At 29.0% G+C, this 20,080-nt stretch overlaps 1 protein-coding gene across 1 annotated transcript in view; it reads left to right on the plus strand.

Annotated features, from left to right (window-relative positions):
- LOC107451644 (potassium channel subfamily T member 2-like) overlaps positions 1–20,080 on the plus strand; it is a 339,135-nt gene that overhangs the window by 165,803 nt on the left and 153,252 nt on the right. The window contains exons 3-7 of the mRNA XM_071181980.1: positions 6,782–6,861; positions 11,304–11,403; positions 14,522–14,611; positions 15,348–15,396; positions 19,136–19,195. Coding sequence (XP_071038081.1) covers positions 6,782–6,861; positions 11,304–11,403; positions 14,522–14,611; positions 15,348–15,396; positions 19,136–19,195 — 379 coding nt within the window. The remainder of the gene's footprint in view (positions 1–6,781; positions 6,862–11,303; positions 11,404–14,521; positions 14,612–15,347; positions 15,397–19,135; positions 19,196–20,080) is intronic.

The raw sequence follows: 20,080 nt of genomic DNA on the forward strand, positions 1-20,080 counted from the left end.
ATAATTCCAAGCAAAAAATAATTTTTAGAAAAAAAATTTACCAATTTTTTATTTTTTTAATTTAATATTAGTCAAAAAGAACTTGAGTTTTAAAGTATATAATTTTTACATCGTTTTAAAGAATATAATTTTACTGGGTAAAATTCAAAATTTGAGTTAAATCGGTCGAGTAGTTCCTGAGAAATCGAATTTCAAAAAAGTTGTATTTTAAAAAATTAGATTTCTCAAGAACTGTTCGACCAAGTTCATTCAAATTTTGTATTTTGCCATTCAAAATTATATTATTTAAAAAAATATAAAAATCTGTATACCTTACAATTCAAAGTTTTTTCAACTAATATTAAGTAAAATGATAAAAAAATAATAAATATTTATTAAAAATTATTGTTTGCATAGAATTATCGTTGGATAAATGAATGTTTTAGTTTATAAAAAGTTTCCAATTGCCTTTTAAATTTCTCGAGATATACGCAAAAAGTAAAATTAACATTAAGGAGTCCAAACTATTGGGACCATATTGCAACTACCCCCTACATTATTGGGATCAGAAATCCGTTGAAGAAAAGGTATTCAGAGAAAATACGTTTATGTGTCTGATTTCGTAACTTAAAATATTGTCTGCACTAATTAATTAGCATATTTGATGTCAACCCCTCGAACTATTAAGACTGAGTTCTAGAACGTGAAGATCCGATCATTACATCAAAAGTTAGGGTGGTTGGTTTATTTACTAAGCGCACTGTACATACGAAATGAAGTGACATACTTTAGCTCTTTTTTGTTTATAGAATAATGGTTGCTAAACGGTTAAAAACAATTAGTTACACATTTCTATTAGATTGTATCATTTATTGAATTAGTGTTGCCAGATAAAATGAACAAGTAGTTCCAAGAGTCAACTTAAAAAAGTCATTTAACAAAGCCAAGCGTAACGCACTTTACCTAAAAACAATAATTCAATTTTCTACAAAAACGCATTTGCAATTTTAAATCTAATAACATCTATCGTTAAATAAGTTGCATAATATACAAATCAATAACTCTTTTTTTCCTTTAAAAAATAACAATTGGGCGTAACCACAACAAAATTAGCTACTACGTGCTTTGATGTCATAAAGGAGAATAGTTTGAAAGTTAATATTTATGTAAAATTCTGGTTTTAGACACAAATCATCATTTACTGCCGAACTTTATTCTTGTTAAGGGTTTTAAAAATGATTATTGATGTATCGAATTTGTTACTTTTTTGCGTTTTCATGCAAAATAAATATATTTATGAAAATGCTGAACAATCAGTTACCAAAGTGAAAAACTTTAAATTAAAGTAGGAAGTATTTTAGTCGATAAAAATAAACTCCATCTATTTTAATCTCGAGAACCGATGTTTTTATTTTTTAAGGAATAGAGTAAAATCATTGATTCCAAAACCGATCATTAGTTTTAAGATATGGTACTTCAATTTTGTAATAAATTATGACGGTATGTTGAGAGGAAAGCATTTTGATAGGCATACTTTAGGAAACAGTTTGGGTAATTATTGGATGTCTAAAACACATCAATACAAAAGATTGCAGTTAAAAAATCAATTAAAACTTTTTCCCTGAAAGTTTGAAGTTTATGATAGATACATGAAAGTAATGAAGTGCACATAATTAATCAATAACTTAATTCAATGTTTCCCGATGTAATGACTTTTGTGTAACCTTTCTAAATTTTTCGTAACGCTGTGTACCACTAGTAAAAAAATGAATTTATTTTCACAATAAAAATTGCACAAAAATTAAAAATCACAACTTGCTGTTGACACCACTAATTATTAACTGTTAACTCTGCAAAAAATAGCCAATAGAAAAGTATGTAATCGTAAATTTTCATAGCTAGTTTGGTTTTTAAATAAAATTTTTTGAAATTTTCGTTTGTTTCAAGATATTTTGCATAAGAACGCGTACTGACTTTATTAATCAATACTTTACCTTAGTACGTGATTTTATTTTATTTTACAACCGGCGTTGAACAGCCGATCCAATTTTGACGACTCCGTTGCGTGGTTATTTTGAGTACAACCCAGAAGACAAGTGAACTTCTGGTTCAAGTGCAGAGACAAACTACAGGACTTTTGTATTGAACTAACCAGCATTTGCGTTACATGGAGAGGAAAACTCTAAAGCTCTCCATATTTAACATGACAGTGAGGGAACTCTAACCTATGTTCCGTCTACCACTGGGGATATTTTGCGTGGTCGGTGTGAGCCGGTTGCAGAATTCATATCGACCAACCATAGCTGAAATTCGAATCTGGGTCAATTCATTGTTATACGAGTGATCTATCTTCTGAATCACCCAGTATATATTTTATATTTTATTTTATAACCGTCGTTGAAAAGCTAACCCAATTTTGAGTATACGATTATCAATGTTCATCTCTATAGGCTTGTAATTTTGAACCCAAACCAGAAGACAAGGGAACTTCTGGATCAAGTATAAGGAGTAATTTGAATTCGTGGAGGACTTTTCGATGGAACTAACGTATATTTGCGTTACATGGAGTGGAAAACCGCGAAAATCTCCCATGGTTAGCCAGATGACTAGAGAAATTTAACCTACTATTACCGCTGTCTACCTTATGTCAGCACTGTGGTCGGAGCAACCCGTGGGTGGAATTAATACCTGCCAGCCACCGCTAAGATTCAAACCTGGGTTCTCTCATTTGGAGGCGAACGTTCTATGCCCCTAGCCCCTATGCCCCTGCTCATAGGTGCATATTTTGCTTATAAGCAACCACATCAGAGATATTGAGAAATTATAATTTTTCTTATAAACTAGGGGACTAAGCCTCAAAGCTTCGCCTTAATTGTTGTTTCTTGGCAGAAATTTTTTTTTTGTTTTTTTTTTTACTTTTTAACAAAAGTTGAAATTACTTAACAGATATGTACTTAAAATAATTTTGTTTGCTTACGCTTGCGCCTACATTTCGCTCGACCAAATATTATTATCTATTAATATTATAAATGTTTAGATCTATTGACTAACAGAAGTAATTTTTCTAAGTAATCATTTTTTGAACTAACATTTATATTGTCATAACATTATATTGTTCTAACAAATTTGGTAAGTTCACTACCGTAATTTTATACTTTCGTTTACCAAATTTGCGGATATATTAAATACTATTTTATGTACTCTATGCTCTTTATAATACTCTTTTATAAAATGTGCTTCTGTCACATTTTGGATGAAGCTGATCGTTACGTTCTAAATCATTTAACAAATCCTTATAACGGTAATTTATAACAATATATCAATATTATTTGCACAAAAAATAATAACTGTTAAACGGTTAATAAGATTTGAAATTTTTTTTGAATCAATTTATGTTTAAAAGTAGCACAGAATTGCGTTATAATAATAAAAAACAACAACAATTCTCTTAGTTTTGAACTCTTAAATCAGAAACGTAATAATACCAGTACATGAAAATACTTTTAAATTAGGGACACAAAAATATGTATAGAAAAACAATTTCAGAATGCAACGACCTATAGGGGGCTATAATAACTGCTAGCGGAACATCAATTGCACTGAAGATTTCTGCAATGTAGCATAATAACGTTCTTTCTTTATTGTGGCTAATAAAATTTAATAAAGAAAAATGTATGATATTCTTTCGTATGCAATTGAATTAAAAAATGGAATATCTTTTTTTTAGAGAAACATGCAAAACACATGGGAAAATATTTATAAAAAATCTTGTTATTAGAGTTTAAACCTATTGCCGGAGAAATCGTTCTACTACATTTAATGATCTAATATGAAAGGTCTATTTAAATTTCACATTCCATACATTTTTGAATCATATTACTTCAAACATTAAAATTATGTAAAAAGTATACCGAAGCACACAATGTTATACCATTTAATTTTGGAAAAAAAGTTTTTTGACAAAAGTTTTTATCAAAAAATTTAAAGTTTCAATAAAAAATCATCATTTATAAACTAAAAAACGAAAAATAAAGAATATTTACGATAAATAAAAACGATTCCAAAAATTCCTCATATTGAAATAAGAAAATTTCATATTGTTTTTTTTTAGTCTTTAAGTTCTTAATCAGACGTGGAAAACCATTCTGTAGAGAACTTTCATCAAATTAGAAAAAAAAATTATCTACAAGTAAATTTTTTATTACAAAAATCTTGACACTCACTTGTTTCAAGAATCCGGAGATTTCCAAATGAAATATTCTTCGTTTGAAAATTTTATTCTCATATAATAAATATATATAGATTATCCCTTCACTACTTTTAGATAGACATACAACACAATTTTATAGTTGTAAGCTCTCGATATGAATTTCACATATGTAACTTAAGAACAGAATAGCTGAATTCCAGTTTTAATTATTCATTCAAAATTTAAAACAAAAACACTCACCAAGAAAACGATAAAAAGTTATTAATAATCATCACAAACGATACTATTCCAAGTAATTCGGATGATTCTTTATTCTTGTTTTCCGAATTATATAGATTCAGAAATATATATACTATTATATAAAAAAGAATATTCTATAACTATTACAGTTCTGCACGTTCTGAAATCACGTTTATTCATTGGGATGAAGTAAGCAATGTTGACTTCACTTTAATTTGTTTTGAATCGAAGAAAAAAAATTTTTTTCCGTAATTCACACATCTGCAACAGTATACGATCACGAAATTGTAAGTTATCGGTAGCAAGTTTATTGATAACAGAAAGATAAACATTATTCAGAAATTGTTCTTCAAATGTTGGGCGCATTCTGTTTCAGAAAGATTTTCTACTGCTCTGGGTCGTTTTTTTTTCAAGTTCTTCCTTTTCCTTAGGGAAATTTTTGGTTCTTATTTGCTGCTAAAAAGATGGCGTCCTACTCTGCCAATGATTCTGATAGAACTGAATGAACACTTAATAAATAAAAGCCTGAAAATATACTATCCCGCTAGAGGGCGTATTCAAGCGTTGCGATCGCGAACACCTTTATTACCTACATTAATTTTATACTGATGACAACTAAAACAATATGGAACTGAATAAGGGAAAACTGGATCCTTCCAGGTGATTTTCCGGCTAATAAAAATGCATCGACAACAATGGAACACTGTACTAAATGATTATGCTTTTATGTTATATCTAAAAGTATATATATATAACGCTAGTCTAAATAATTGAAGAAAAAATTTTTTCTTCAAAGTATGCAACGTGCATGCACTCTTCTACTGATAAGTGTAACTTTACGTGTATTATTAGCCTTTGTATACTTGTGAATCTGGAACAGGTTACAAATAATTCAGAGATGCCAACTGCTCCAGACACGCCAAAATAATTAAAAAAGCGGTGAAAACTGCAAAGTAAACTTTGCAAATATTTGACTATTTTTGTGTGTTTTTTAAAAGTCATAGAACGACATAAGCATACCTGCAAACTTTTACGCATTTGGCGTCAAATTTTATTTTTATATTTAAAGTGGTAGTGAAATGTATGCTTTCTACAGATTCCTTGCATTTATCAACTTAATTTATGATCTTTTATACCACGACTATTTTTTAAAAAATTAAGGATATATATTAATATGTAATACTGTCGTAGATGTCTGCGTAAGCTTTTTCAAACTTCAGCGTATGATTATGCCTAAAATAGTTATTAAAGTTTCATTTTACTGCCCCTGGGGCATAAATTAAAAGTTAACAGGTATGCATTTTAAAGGCTCGAAAGGATTAAAAGTTAGCAGGTATGCACAAATACTTCATTCGTTGTTGTAGAACTGGGCACCTGATGCCTAAATGGCCCTTTTCCCATTCATCTTGAAATATCCCATGACTGAAACATACATAGGAAATATGTGATGTTGGCTGTATGCATACCCTCCAACTGCTACGGAATTTCCGTAGTTTCAGAAATCTTCTTTTCAGACGGTAGCAAAATTAATGTCTTAATATTTATAAAAAAATTTTTTTACCGTAACTTGTCCACTATTACTTATAAAAGCGCAGGCCATATGGCTAGATTCTTATGTTCTGATAAAAGTTTTATGAATGATCCATTTGCTTTAAAAATTTCTACTTTGGTTCGCTACCACTAGAAAGAATTATTTTCAAAATCTTCATAAGTTGGAGGGTATGGCTGTATGCATAAACGCTATATGGTGGTGAATTATATAATCCTACGAATTATTTAGAAATAGTGGTGGATAAAAATGAACTGAATTGAATTTATTGAACCAAGAATCACAATTGATAAACTACCACTTAAAATATATATTTGCTGTCCGGAGCAATTTGGCATCTCTGATAATTAATGTATGCACCATTGGTCACTCAGCACATACAGAGATGCCAACTGCTCAAGACACGAAAAATAATTTAAAAAAAAAACGGTAAATAGCTAAAAAGTAAATTTTGCAAATATTTCACTATTTTTGCTTGTTTTTTGAAAGGTATAGAATGACATAAGTACTTAAAGTTGTGAATCATATAAGCCTACGAATTATTTAGAAATAGTGGTGGATAAAAATCAACTTAATTGAATTTATTAAATCAAGAATTACAATTGATAAACTACCACTTTAAATTATATATCTGCTGTCCGGAGCAAGTTGGCATCTCTGCACATATCCCAATAATTATTTATCTCAATAGCAACTTGGAAAGGACACACTTTCTTTTACACTTTATTCAATTAAAAACATTAGTTTTAATATTTGTTTATTTCAATTAATATAATGAATACATGAAGTATTATTTCTTTCAGGGTGAGAGTTGAATTTTATGTGAACGAGAATAATGTCAAAGAAAGATTGCAGCTATATTTCTTTAAAAATCAAAGTTCAAGTAAGTACTCGTTTCAGTTATATTAAATATTTTCATAAAATTTGCTAATACATACTTGTAGAAGTTCTTGCTGAGTAGATTGCATGGATTACGCAACAAAAGTTTAGCGTTCTGCTACAGAAATTAGTGAAACAAATGAAATAAAAACCGTTTACAGAACTGAAAACTCTGAATAGTAAACAATACACTGGAATAGACATAAAAAATATTTTTATGAAGATTGTTTTGAATTATGTTTTAAAGTTTGGAAGTTGCCATAAGCTTTTGTTTGTGAAAATCAAGGGGTTAAATATAGGCATCTAGTAATTACCATTGCTGATCGTATTGATATTGTTAGTGGTATAACCTAGTGGTTCCCTATAAGTCCACCGCGGGACCCTCGCACTATTACGAGAAAGAGTCACAAGGACTCCAAAAATTAGAGCTTTTTTGAACTATTATTTGAAACCTGTAATTAGATTATTCAATGAATATTATATTATTTGTTTCATACTTTTATTATTTTGATGAGATTATTTAAGAAAAATTTCAATGAATAAAGAAAAAGAAATTTAAAGAAATTTTTTTTTTCGTACTGCATAAACTATGAATAAAAAGAGTTGAATAACTATAAGAAAAGATAAAAAGATTTTAAAAAATTACACTTCTATTTCGCATCATATATTTAAATAGGAAGTAAAATAGCCTAATTCAACAAGAAAAGAATTTGAAAGCATAGATTAAAAGAAATAAATTATTCAAATGAATAGCTTATTCAATGAATATTCCATTATTTGTTTCATTTTTTTATTATATTTATGAGATTATTTAAGAAAAATTCCAATGAAAGAAAAGCAAAATTTAAAACAAAAAACTTTTTCTCCGAACTGCATAAAATATGAAACAAATGTAGAATAAACTATATAAATAATTTGATGTTTTCCTACCGCTAGAAAATTAACTTCCGATTACCAGCACATATTTTGGCTAGTAATTTATGCAATACTTTTGAAGTATTTATTCTGAAACAATACTCCCATGAAATTTAAGAATTATATATAATAAATTATTTTTTGCGAAGAGTGGTAGATTAATTTTATCAAATATACTTCAAATGAAGTTTTAATTTTCTTGGTAAAACTCGGAAATAAGGAAACCTAACGCAGATGAAAGCGAGCATAATTTGCTCAATGGTTTCAGTTTAACACGGGAGTAACCGGTGACCGGCGAAGCCAAGATTATTGAAAACGCATAATACGAGTAAATGTTTAATTTTTTACATTATTATCGTTACTAATATGGTTTGAGGAATATAGAACACACTAATATAGTTTTATTTATATACGCAGAGATGCCAACTTGTTCCGGACAACGAATAAATATTTTCTAGTGGTAGTTTATTTATAGTGCATCTTGGTTTAATAAATACAATCTTGTTGATTTTTATCCCCCATTATTTCTAAACAATTCGTAGGCCTATATAATTCACCACTTTTATCAGATATGTCATTTAAGGGCGGTAAGGCCTCAGACGCCCAGTTCCAGTACAAGGAACGAACAGCTAAAACTTTTTAAATGCTAAAGCTTTTAAAACTAGCAAAATCTGTCTAATATTCGCAAATTTAGTTTGTAGTTATTTATCGTCGAGGCCAGACGGCAAGCCATGTAAAATTAGCGTGGCATTCAGTGTGTTAAATTTAGCTTTAACCGGTAAGCACCCAGCGTCATATTTGTAGAACAGCCTTTTTTCTTTCAAAAATATCGATTGCGGTAGGGTAATATGTCTTGAGAGAGAGCTTTACAGATAATTTACACTACATATGTCGCTGGTGATTACTTAATTTTGCATAAAGAAATTGCGCGTTGAGGAAAATTAGCAAAGCTGTCCGAGTTAAAAAAAAATGGATATGACTCGAAAGGCAAGTTCAGAAAAGTCAATATAGCTCCGGCTGAGCAAGGTTGACTCAGTCCTTCATTCCTTCAGCGGGTCGATAAAATGAGTACCAAGCACGCTTGGCGATTAAAGACTGACTGGGGGTTCCGAGTTCGGCTGACCACCCAACTGGAACATCTATCTGCTCCTGCACCCCAGAGCCCAAGGTCAAGAAAAATGAGATGGGGACAGTAGGTCTTAACCCGTTTTGAACTGTCGCGCCACTGAGTTTAGTTTAATTGTATTTCAGAGGTCAGTAGCTTGGCTAACACATGTATTTTTTATTTAATATTAAATAGTTGATAGGTCTCGAACTAATAATCAAACTTTTAATATAGGAAAATGAAATGCGAGATGGCATATCTTATTTGATAAATTCATTACAGTGCATATTACTCTAATAATGAATATATGTAAGCCATGACAATTTGTAGGGAAGCTTTAATTGGCTTTTTCATCATTTCCGCATCAAAACGGTATAATAACATATTCATTTGGAATACCCTCAAGTACTGAGATGATTAAGAAACTCATAACAATCTATTCCATTTGGGGTAATGAATGTTCATTCTGACCGAATAGTTTGAATTCTCTTTGCAACTATGGTATTTTGGGAATAAGAGAAACATTGGAATTTCGTTTAGACTGCGCAATTATTTGAGTAATACGGTTTCTTCACGTAATGATTGTTGCTTATGAAGACATTTCAAGGTTATACGATGTATTTTGTAATATGCTTAGTGAATCAAATATATAATATATATAAATGTTTTTAAAGGATTTACGCGTGTAGTGAAAGAAATAAAAACATATTAGCCTGAATAACTCTGATTTAGAGATGAAATAATTTTTATGTAACACATTTTGATATAATATTACCAAAACATTTATTTTGTAGAAAATTAAAAGTGTGGGGGGAAAAATATTTTGTGTTCGTAATAATCATGATACTCAGGTATATTGTGTAGTTAAATATTGTTAGTAAATTTGAATAATTATTCGCTAAATAATAATGCGAGTCCCCCACGAAGACAAAATTACTGGAGTTCCCTGGATTGAGTTCAAGATTAGAAGGCTACAGAGTTGAACATTGGTAGTCGTAAACTCAAAATTGGGTCGACTGTTCAACGACAATTATAAAAATTAAAAAAAAAAAAAATCGGGATACGGAAATTAAGAAATTTAACCAGAAATCCAAAGTAGTAAGACAAGAGGCATCTTTATCTGATAAAAATAATTTTATTCGCTCCATCGTGGGAAAACTTCAAAACTGATTTCATAAAACTTATTTTATGAAATTTCAATAATTATTTTAACCAGCCTTGAGAAAAATATGTCATCACTCTTTACATTTTGTAAGGTTTATAGATGCACTGTAATTTGATGATGTATTCTTATGGATACCTTGAGTCAGAATCAGATAAACCTGTACAATCTTAATAAACTTGCACAATCAGAAGAAGAAAAATAAACTAAATTAAAAACATAATTTTGAAATAAAATCTACAGCTTTTGGAACAAAGTTAATTTCAGATTTAGAAGTGTTAGAAGAGGTAACCTTTTATTTTAAGTAGCATAAGTTATTTTCAACACAAAGCAGAACTCACGTGTTAGATTAGTAACACAAATTCATTTAATTTGTAGAGAAAATAAACCTAGATGGCCCTTTTTCTGATTTTGAGACTCAAAAGCTGCAATATAATGTTTTTTGTTTCTTCAAAGCTTTCGGCTTTTAGCTTGTATGTTAGAAATGGTAGCAAATTTTATTTTCGGCCATTTTGCTCCGGACATGTCAAAATAATTTTAAAAAAACTTGCAACTATTTGACTATTTTTGCTTGCTTTTTAAAAAGTTTAATATGACATAAAAATAATGAAGTGGTGAATTATATAAGCCTACGAATTATTTAGAAATAGTGGTGGATAAAAATCTACTAAATTGAATTTATTAAACCAAGAATCACAATTAATAAAGTACCACTTTAAAATATTTATTTGTTGTCCGGAGCAAGTTGGCATCTCTGTATATTTAATAAATTTTATTTAAAAAAATTGAGACATTAATAATTGTCGTTAAAACCGTTAAACCCTTTTCTTTCTAATAGGACCGTCCCGTTTTTCAAAAAAGGTAAAAAATGGTACTTCATGTGTTTGATTATTGGTAAATAGTTTTCAAAAACAAGATAGATATATTGACCCCAAAATATGAATGATACAAAGATTTATTTTTAAATAAAATTTGAGGCGTAGTGCTTTCCAAAAGTTAAAAAAAGAAAGAAAAAACTAACTATCTACTTGGGATAAAGAAATATGAACTACTATTTTTTCGTGTTGGTGCTTTTCATATATTGACAACTTTATTCTATTTAAAGCATTAATGGGTAAAATTAGGCAATTAAGTGTAGCCTTAATTTTTTATGCTAATTATGATCTTGCTACCACTTTGAATAGTGGGGAAGCATTGTTAGCATTTGTGGTATGGCATAATGTTTTATATCTTCTTTTTTACAAATTATTTCTTTTAATTGCAGGTCTAAGAGTGAGAATTTTTACATTAGTTATCAAATTACTTCTATGCTTACTGTATGTGATAAGAGTTATTTTTGATCGAGGCCCAAACCATGCAGCGTGGTAAGATTTATTTTTTTTACTTTAATTCCTTCTGAAATTAATTTCAATCATTTTTAATCTTTATGTGATTATTTGCATATAATTATTTCTCAAGATTTAAAGCATTATCTTGTTATATATGTTGTTCTCATATCAGTCTTTTTTCGATTTCTCAAAAGCATGAGTCTACTTCTAAATACAGGATTTCTCTCACAGGATCCTTCTTAATATGCATTTTTATTATCCTTAATAAACAAGAAAACTAAAAAGTATACACGTAAAGGGGGGGGGGTCGCAAATTAATATTTTTAAGGAATGAAAAAAACTGTTTTTAAATTAAAATCTAACAAGTCACCTTACAGGAAGACATATATAATAAACAACATAATTAATCCCGGTTTGATGATTATTGTATCGTCTTCCTTAATTGTGATTTGTCAGATTTCTAGAACATATTTGTTTTTTTCCCCTCGCTTTAATATTAATTTACGTCCAAAGCATAGGATTTTTATCTCATTTTTATGAGGCTTCTAAAAAAACCTTGAGCTGTTAAGGGTGGTCTTTATGGAATACCCAGTAGGGAAATGTTTAAACAAGGTTGCCACAGGTAGCAGAAAATAAAAGAAGTACTAACTAATCAAATTCAAAATTTTATCCAGAGAGAATAAAATTAACAATTTTTTTAAAAATATATTTTCAGTAGACAATTGAAAGTGAATGCCTTTGGTTTAAATATGAATAATTTGAAATGCATGTTTTGATGTTAATTACAGTTGACTTATTAAAGACATGATAAATAAATCAAAATGAGTAGAGTTTCTACCACTTTTTTACATTTTTAGTCACCAGTGGCATCTCTGTCTGTCATGACGTGCATTGAAAATTGTACTACAAATTTTATAACACCTTTTTGAATTGTTTTAATGTGTGTCAGAAATTTGTCAATATGGTATACATTATTATTTCGAATTTTGAAATTGTTTTTAAGAAGGTTAATTTTCTAGATTTCATTTCTTCGAAAACTAATATAACAATTGATCAAGAGAAAAGTTAATAATCACACTTAATGAACATTTTCGCAACAGTAAGAGCGAAAATTATTTAAATGAACTTAAATGGTTATTGTTTTGCAACTAAAAAGATAAATTGTATTTAAATATTAATATATATTTTTTTGAAAAAAAAACGGTAGATTTTATTATTTCAATTTGGAATTTTTCGGAAGTAGTTTTAAGAGATGTGAAAAATCTAGGCTAATTATAATCCTTCTCTCTATGGGTAAATAAACAATTTAATTTATGCTTGAATAATATATATGTTCAACATCATTGAAAAATTAAATATTTTTTACTTTTATATTCTTAATTTTGTTGGTTATCATGTCACATTTTGCTAACCTTTTTGTTTTGTGAAAAGCAAAAATAATATTTTTCAGTATTTTAAGCTGTGAAAAAATTCATCTATCTATAAATATAATTTTTGTTGCATACATAAGCATTTTTAGTGACTGTCAGCAAAATTAAAAGTCAAAATCCTGGTGTCATAAATGCAAGGCTGTCAACTACTACGCCTTTTGCAAGAAGTTTTATATAGTGGTATACTATTAAAAACTAGAGCTTTTAAAGTTTTAGCCTATGTTTTAAAAGCATAATCACGAGAGAACTGGAAAAAGTGGCGTTCCATATGAGTTTTTGAATAATTTACAGAGAATCACTTTAAATCGGATCATGGTGCATTTTGAAAAAATGGTGCAGAGAATAACTTTAAATCGAATTTACAAAACTAAGAATCATACACTTAGTTATCACTAGAAGAATGGCAGTTATGGAATATTTTACTACCCCCCCCCAAAAAAAGTTAGAAATGAAATTTAAATTGTACCAGTTTTTTACTCTTTCCGTCTTGATATATTTATTAGCTTTTAGCATTGTATTCGCATATAATTGAGTTTGGAAATTATTTCATGTTGCACAATTTAATTTCCAGTTTAAATATCATTTGAATATTGAATACTTTTCGAAGTAGACAAAGCATTTTTGTGAACTCTTCAAATTTAAATACGTTGAACTTAGATACGCTTAGTTTAATCTACACTTAGAAGCTTTACAGCTCAATAATTAGGTTTTATACTTTTTTTTAAATAAGGAAGTGGCCAAAATTAATGAAAACCAAGTTTATTAAATCAAAATTAGCCACTTGCACTTCAAGGATTTGCACGGACGAAGCAAGACTTTACCAGAAAAAAACTGCTATTTCAGAGACCACAACTATTTGAAAGCAGTTTGAATTATTTTTTGTAGTGGAAGTGAAATAAAGCAGAATTTTTTGAAACAAGCAATTAAAAAAATCCTTTAGAAAACACCTGGGGGTGACCTGCTTTTTGAGGGACTTCATATCACGCTATGAAAGTGGTGACTTGGAAGTCTCTGTGTATAGGAGCAAAAAACTTTTAGTACTTGCACGAAGTACAGAACTGCTCAAGCATATTTTAACTTGTTTTGATTTTAAGTTGGAAGAGGTTTTATAGAAACTTCTGTTTTTAGACTCTCAGGAAATTTATGAACCTGAGGAATCGGTCTAGTTGGGTTAGACTTGACCAATTAGAATTGAACGATTAGAGGGAACCGTTCAAGTATATTTTAACTTGTATTGATATTAAGGTGGACGAGCTTTTATAGAAACTTATGTTTTTAGACTTTCAGGAAATTTATGAACCTGCGGAATCGGTGTAGTTGGGTTAGACTACTTGGGGAATAGAAACAACAACATATTAAGTCTCAATTGAATGATTTGAGGGAACCATTCAAGTATATTTTAACTTGTATTGATATTAAGGTGGACGAGGTTTTATAGAAACTTCTGTTTTTAGACTTTGAGGAAATTTATGAACCCGCGGAATCGGTCTAGTTAGGTTAGACTACTTGGGGATTAGAAACAGCAACATAGTCAACCTTAATTGAATGATTTTTGGGAAACAAACATTTAATTTAGATGTAAACAGTGCATTTAAGTAATTAACAAAAAATAAAGCTTTCGTACGTCACGCGTTTTTAATCAATACCATTTAAATTTGAAAATTATGATTATATTTAAAAGTCATTTAGATATACGCACATAATTATTAATCTTACTTTTGCAGTTATGGTTGCTTTCCTCAAAATATTACTATGTATCTGACACCAGATGTTAATTTTAATGAAAATGGACCAACCTCTCATCATATTAATTGGTAAGTGCATTAATGCCATTTTGTATCTATAAATATTATTAAAATCAATGATGTTTGCATACGCTCGCAAGAAAAATTTAAACATGATTAAAGGTTACTAAAAACACTTTTAATAAACAGTTAATTCCAAATGTTCTAATAACTAGGTGTTCACTTTCCGGACCGATTATTATTTGATCTAAATATATTTTGCCTAAATCATATCCTTATATTATCTAAAATTTTTCTATAAAATAGTTCATTTTTATTTTCGTTTTCAATACAATATACAAGATTGAATACGATACCATTGAACAAAATACTTGTAAATTTCAGTGTCTTTACTATGGGATTGTTTAAAGGAAACCCTCTATTGTACTACATTGTTTGTTTGGAATAATTATTTTCTTTAATAATCTCACTTTTACAAGGCAACAAATTAGACAGTGCGAAAAATTATTTAAGAAAAAAAGTTTATTTTTCTGTTTTGGTATTTGTTGTACTTTGTAAATAAAAAAAAGTTCCTTTGCTTTAATATTGAAGCAGAAAAAGTCAAGTTTCGAGTGCTTATAACAAAAAAAAACTACCGTTTTCTTTAAAAAAAAAAAAAAAAGACCAGGCTTAAATTGGAAGTGGTAGAAATTAAAAGTATCTAACAAATTCCGCTCAAATTCAAGTGAGAACAAAATGTTACATGCAGATTCTAAAACAATAGTTGAATTAAACTATAATTACTAATTATACAATATTTTTTCAGGAATGCAGTTCTATGGGTAGACCGTCCTTTGACACTATGGATTATCCAAGTAAGTTGAGCAGTGTTTTGTATTTAATTTGATAGCTTGGCATCGTTTATCTGAAAAAAGTTCATTAGAATTTTTTTCTTGGGAACATATAATAATAATCTAGCGCTGTTTAACACGCTGAGCGCCATGTCAGCCATCGGTGGCTGACACTGGACTTTCCATTTAGGCCGCGTCAACCACCGGTGCCTGATACTGAAATTGCATTTTGGCCGCGTCAATCACCGGTGGCTGACACTGAAATTACATTTAGGCTGCGTCTACCACCGGTGGCTGACACTGACCTTTCATAGGCAGCGAAAAACGGCTGGCTGACAGAGTATAACATGATATAGAACTATAAAATTTGCGCTCTTTCATGGAATTGCAGAAAATTTATTCAAAATTTACTTAATTTTTGTGATTCTTGGTTTAATAAATTAAATTTATTAATTTTTTTTTCACCACTATATTTAAACAATTCGTAGGGATATATAATTCACCACTTTTTTTCAGATATTTATACTAAACCTTTTATAAACGTGCAAAATCTGTCTATATTTGCAAATTTAGTTTTTAGTTATTTACCCAGAGATGCCAACTGCTCCGGACGCGCCTAAATAATTTATAAGACGGTAAATAATTACAAATTAAATTTAACAATATTTGACTAATTTTGCTTACTTTTTAAAAGGTTTAGCATAACTTTACTACAGCAAAGTGGCGAATGATATAAGCCTTCGAATTATTTAGAAATAGTGGTGGATAAAAAACCAATAAATTGAATTTATTAAACGGAGAATCACAATTAATAAACTACCACTCGAAAATATTTATTCGCTGTCCTGAGCAAGTTGGCATCTCTGTTTACCGTGTGTTCTAACGAGCAAGCCATGTAAAATTAGCGTGGCATTCAACGTGTTAAACATTATTAAATGGCAAATTTTAAAGTTTTTTTTAAAATTGGAAGCATGAAGAGACGTTCTTGTTAATAGGAGTTTCTGAGAATATTTAGATAGTTGTCGGAAACATTTTTTAAAATTTATGATAAGAAGAGAGGGATGAGATTTTGATTAACATGAAATCTGTATTGATGGATAGATGTTAATGAAACTTGGTATATATGTTGCCGTTAAAGTGTATAATTCAGTTATTTCGTAGAATAACTAGGTATTGCATGATTTAATTAGACAAGTCAGTTAAAGTATATAATAGATGAAAGATTTCATACTTTACCGAGTTATTCTATGAAATAACTAGCGATGGACAGTTAAAGTAAAAAATAAACAATTTGAAAGTTATTTTATAAATTAGTTTATTATAAATAGCTTAAATGTCACGAAAAATACATTTTATCCATAGTGCGAATAATTAATTGATAAATAATAAGGAAAAGCAACATAAATTCACCGTCTGAATTTTACGTCTAAAAGCAATGGAATAAAGCATACACATTCACACATCATTGTAAAGCAGCTGTAAGCAGTTACAATCTGACTAAAAGTAGCTAGATCCATTCGAGGGCCTTATTTCATGCTTTCACGATCAAGTTATTGTTATTATTTAGAATACTTAGTCAAATCGCAGAATTCAATAAATTTATTTACTTTCACTGACTTGTCTAGTTATTTCATGAAATATTTAATTATTATATGAAATAACGGATTTCACACTTTAACGAAAACATATAAATTTTATGGACCATGAGAAATAATAGTAATAAGTAATAAATAAGTAAAATATATCCTTTAAAATTTAGTATGACGTCCCCCACATCAAAGAGGAAAGAATGGAATAACATCAAGTTTATTGAAACATGCCAAATTTATACGGTAGTTGAGTTCGGATGCAAGATTGCAAAACAACAACGAACTTTTCAATTTCCAGCTCCATTCCATTGGAAACGGATAGTTCAATTTCTTTTTCTATTGGAATAAGGTAGGGGACGCAAACCTGGATTTTTCCTGAAACAGATATGGCGAACGGCATTTTTTTTTCGATTTCAGAATTTGGAATTTAAAAATATAGCATAAATCAAACATTTCTATAAACAAAATACATTCTAAAGCCGCTTCAAAATCGTCGCACTTTGAACTTTTTTTTAATATTATTATATTCATTCATTTTTCTTTCGCTAAAAGGAGTTTATTATTATTTTTTATTTTTTTAAAATTTTTTATGTACATGGAGATGTTTATGATTTCCATTTAATTTAATTTAGAATACATTAAGAAATAGTTTTCAATGGAAGTTAGCCCCAAAAAAATCGGTGTCGAGGGTACGTGACAAGCGTTTACCGGGCAATAAAAAACAACAGAGCTCAGGCATAACCTCCTACATCAGAAAGCCTTCACACGGTTTCTTATAAGTAGTCTGCGCAGATTATTTAAAAAGCGAACCACTTGTGCGCATGAACTCAAATTCTATTTTGAAAGTACTTGTGAGAAATTTATCATATATATTTGAGAATTTAATATGTAGTGGTTGACAAGTAAATAAAACAAACCAATTATATTCATAAAGTAAACAAATTTTTAGACATATATTTGCTACCACTTTCTAATTTTTAATAGATTTAATATTAAATGGTTCTTTCACGAATTTGTTTACCTTTACAATGGTCTGATCGGTATACCAACAAAAAACCGTGGGGAGGCTTTCAGTTAAGAGTAAAATAGCAAAACTCAGTTACTTTTTTTTATAAAAAAGGAAGAAAAAAACAGCATAAGTAATATTCATTTTTAACCTTCTCTTACCTGCAAAAGGAATTAGTTTGACATTGACGGGCTAGTGATTACCTTCAATTTTAATGTTCTAAGCGTTACGATACTTACAGATATCTTTTAAGAAATTGCATCAAAAATTAGCAGCTAGAATTGTCCTTTTTTATTATTTGTTTTGCTTCCTGGTGGCAGATATTTAAAGTCGACAGAATAGTGCACTTAAATTTGTAAAAACATGTTTCAAAAATGCCCCACATTCCACGAGAATTATTCTCGTTCATTTAATATTGAGCACCAAATGGGAATAATTACTAAAAACATGCAATTAACTGTCAGTGAAACTCATTTTTAATGTAATAGAGCTGTAAGTTATCAGATATTATCTTCTAATGGGTCATTTAATTGGGAGAATTCAGTTTTTATGTATCCCGTTCTACGGGCTTTGATTAGAATATTTTAATTGTTACAATAACCATCTAATACATCTTACTATCAGTGTGTCAAATTTCATAACAATTGAATGAATGATTTTTAGGTTTAACTTTTTTGCGCCAACTCTCACAAACACGTGCCAGCATATCTTTTTACCTTGATTGATACGGTTTTGTATCAATCAGGGTAAAAAAATAAAACTGGTAGCCAAAGTAGTTCTTTAGCAGTGTATTTGTGGGAGGGGTTACAATTGTTTGATTTATTTTATTCACCATTACTTTAGTTCAAAATAAAATTATTTAGATATTCTTTAAACTAACTTTGATTATATATATGGTTTAACTAACAATAATTAAAGTAAAAGCAAGGTAAGTCTGTCAAATTAGCAACGACTACATTTAAGTTACCGTTTTTTATTTATTTACATCTGATTCTGATTTTGTACGAATGCTTTTCTGAATCACCCGTTCCCAAGGGGTTAACAAATTGAAGGCAACAGGGACACAAATTTTCACTTTTAAAAAGATAAATAATCTATTTTTTTACTTAATGCCTTTCATATTAATCATACAATTTCTTGTTAATGCGAAGAGTATTTTATATTCCAGATGGTGCTATCGATCGTATGTCTTACAGAAGCCTTACTTCTAGTTTACTTAGGTTATAAGGTAAATATTTCTTTTGTTATCTATTTAATAGACATATCTTTTATTTTCACGATTTTATTATTTTGCACTGATTTCATTGTAAAATAAACAATTCAGATTTAAACAAAGCTGTTTAATTTTGTTATGTTTTATAGTGTTTTTTTTTTAAATTTTTTGAACATATTAATTAATTAATTGAAGAGATTAGTGGATAAAAAAGGTATAACTATTCTATCCAAAATATCACTACTAATTAATCATTTAGTTCTTCTTAAAAAAATTAAAGGCTTAATCGCAAGTAAATAATTAAACTTAAAACAAAAACGAGTACATAACACTTTTATTTAGACAAATTGTTCCCTCGTATCGCCATAGCAACCTAATATCACATCGTTTGCTTTTGATAATAAAAGCTTCATTTAAATTAGAAATGTTATTGTTTAACAGTTCATAAAAGTAGCTACCATTTTCTTAATAATAAAACTAATATATCTACGCATATTATATTATATAGAAAATATAAATTTTTCTTTAAAAATAGCACCATTTAAGTTAAACAGGAAAATAATTCTACATCTATCTTACCTATGAAATATCCTTCAGCAGCGACTGTTCCACCCTGTGTATCTTAAAATTGTCCTTTTTGCTGTTACAAAAATATAATAACATTCTGTTCCTCAGTCTCAATTAAAATTAAGTTTTAAAAGCGTATTTTTTTCATTATTTAAATTAGATTAGGCATTCCTTTTAATAATAAGTTTAAAGATAACCTTAATAGACGATATAAATTTTTTTACCTATCTAATTTAAACCTTTGAAGGAAAAAAAGAAACACTCATATTTCCTCAAAAACTAAAAAAGTGGTATTGTAGTAATAATATAATTATTTATATTTTTGGATTGGAA

The sequence above is a fragment of the Parasteatoda tepidariorum genome, chromosome 6, assembly GCF_043381705.1.
Source record: "Parasteatoda tepidariorum isolate YZ-2023 chromosome 6, CAS_Ptep_4.0, whole genome shotgun sequence".
Lineage (NCBI taxonomy): Eukaryota > Metazoa > Arthropoda > Arachnida > Araneae > Theridiidae > Parasteatoda > Parasteatoda tepidariorum.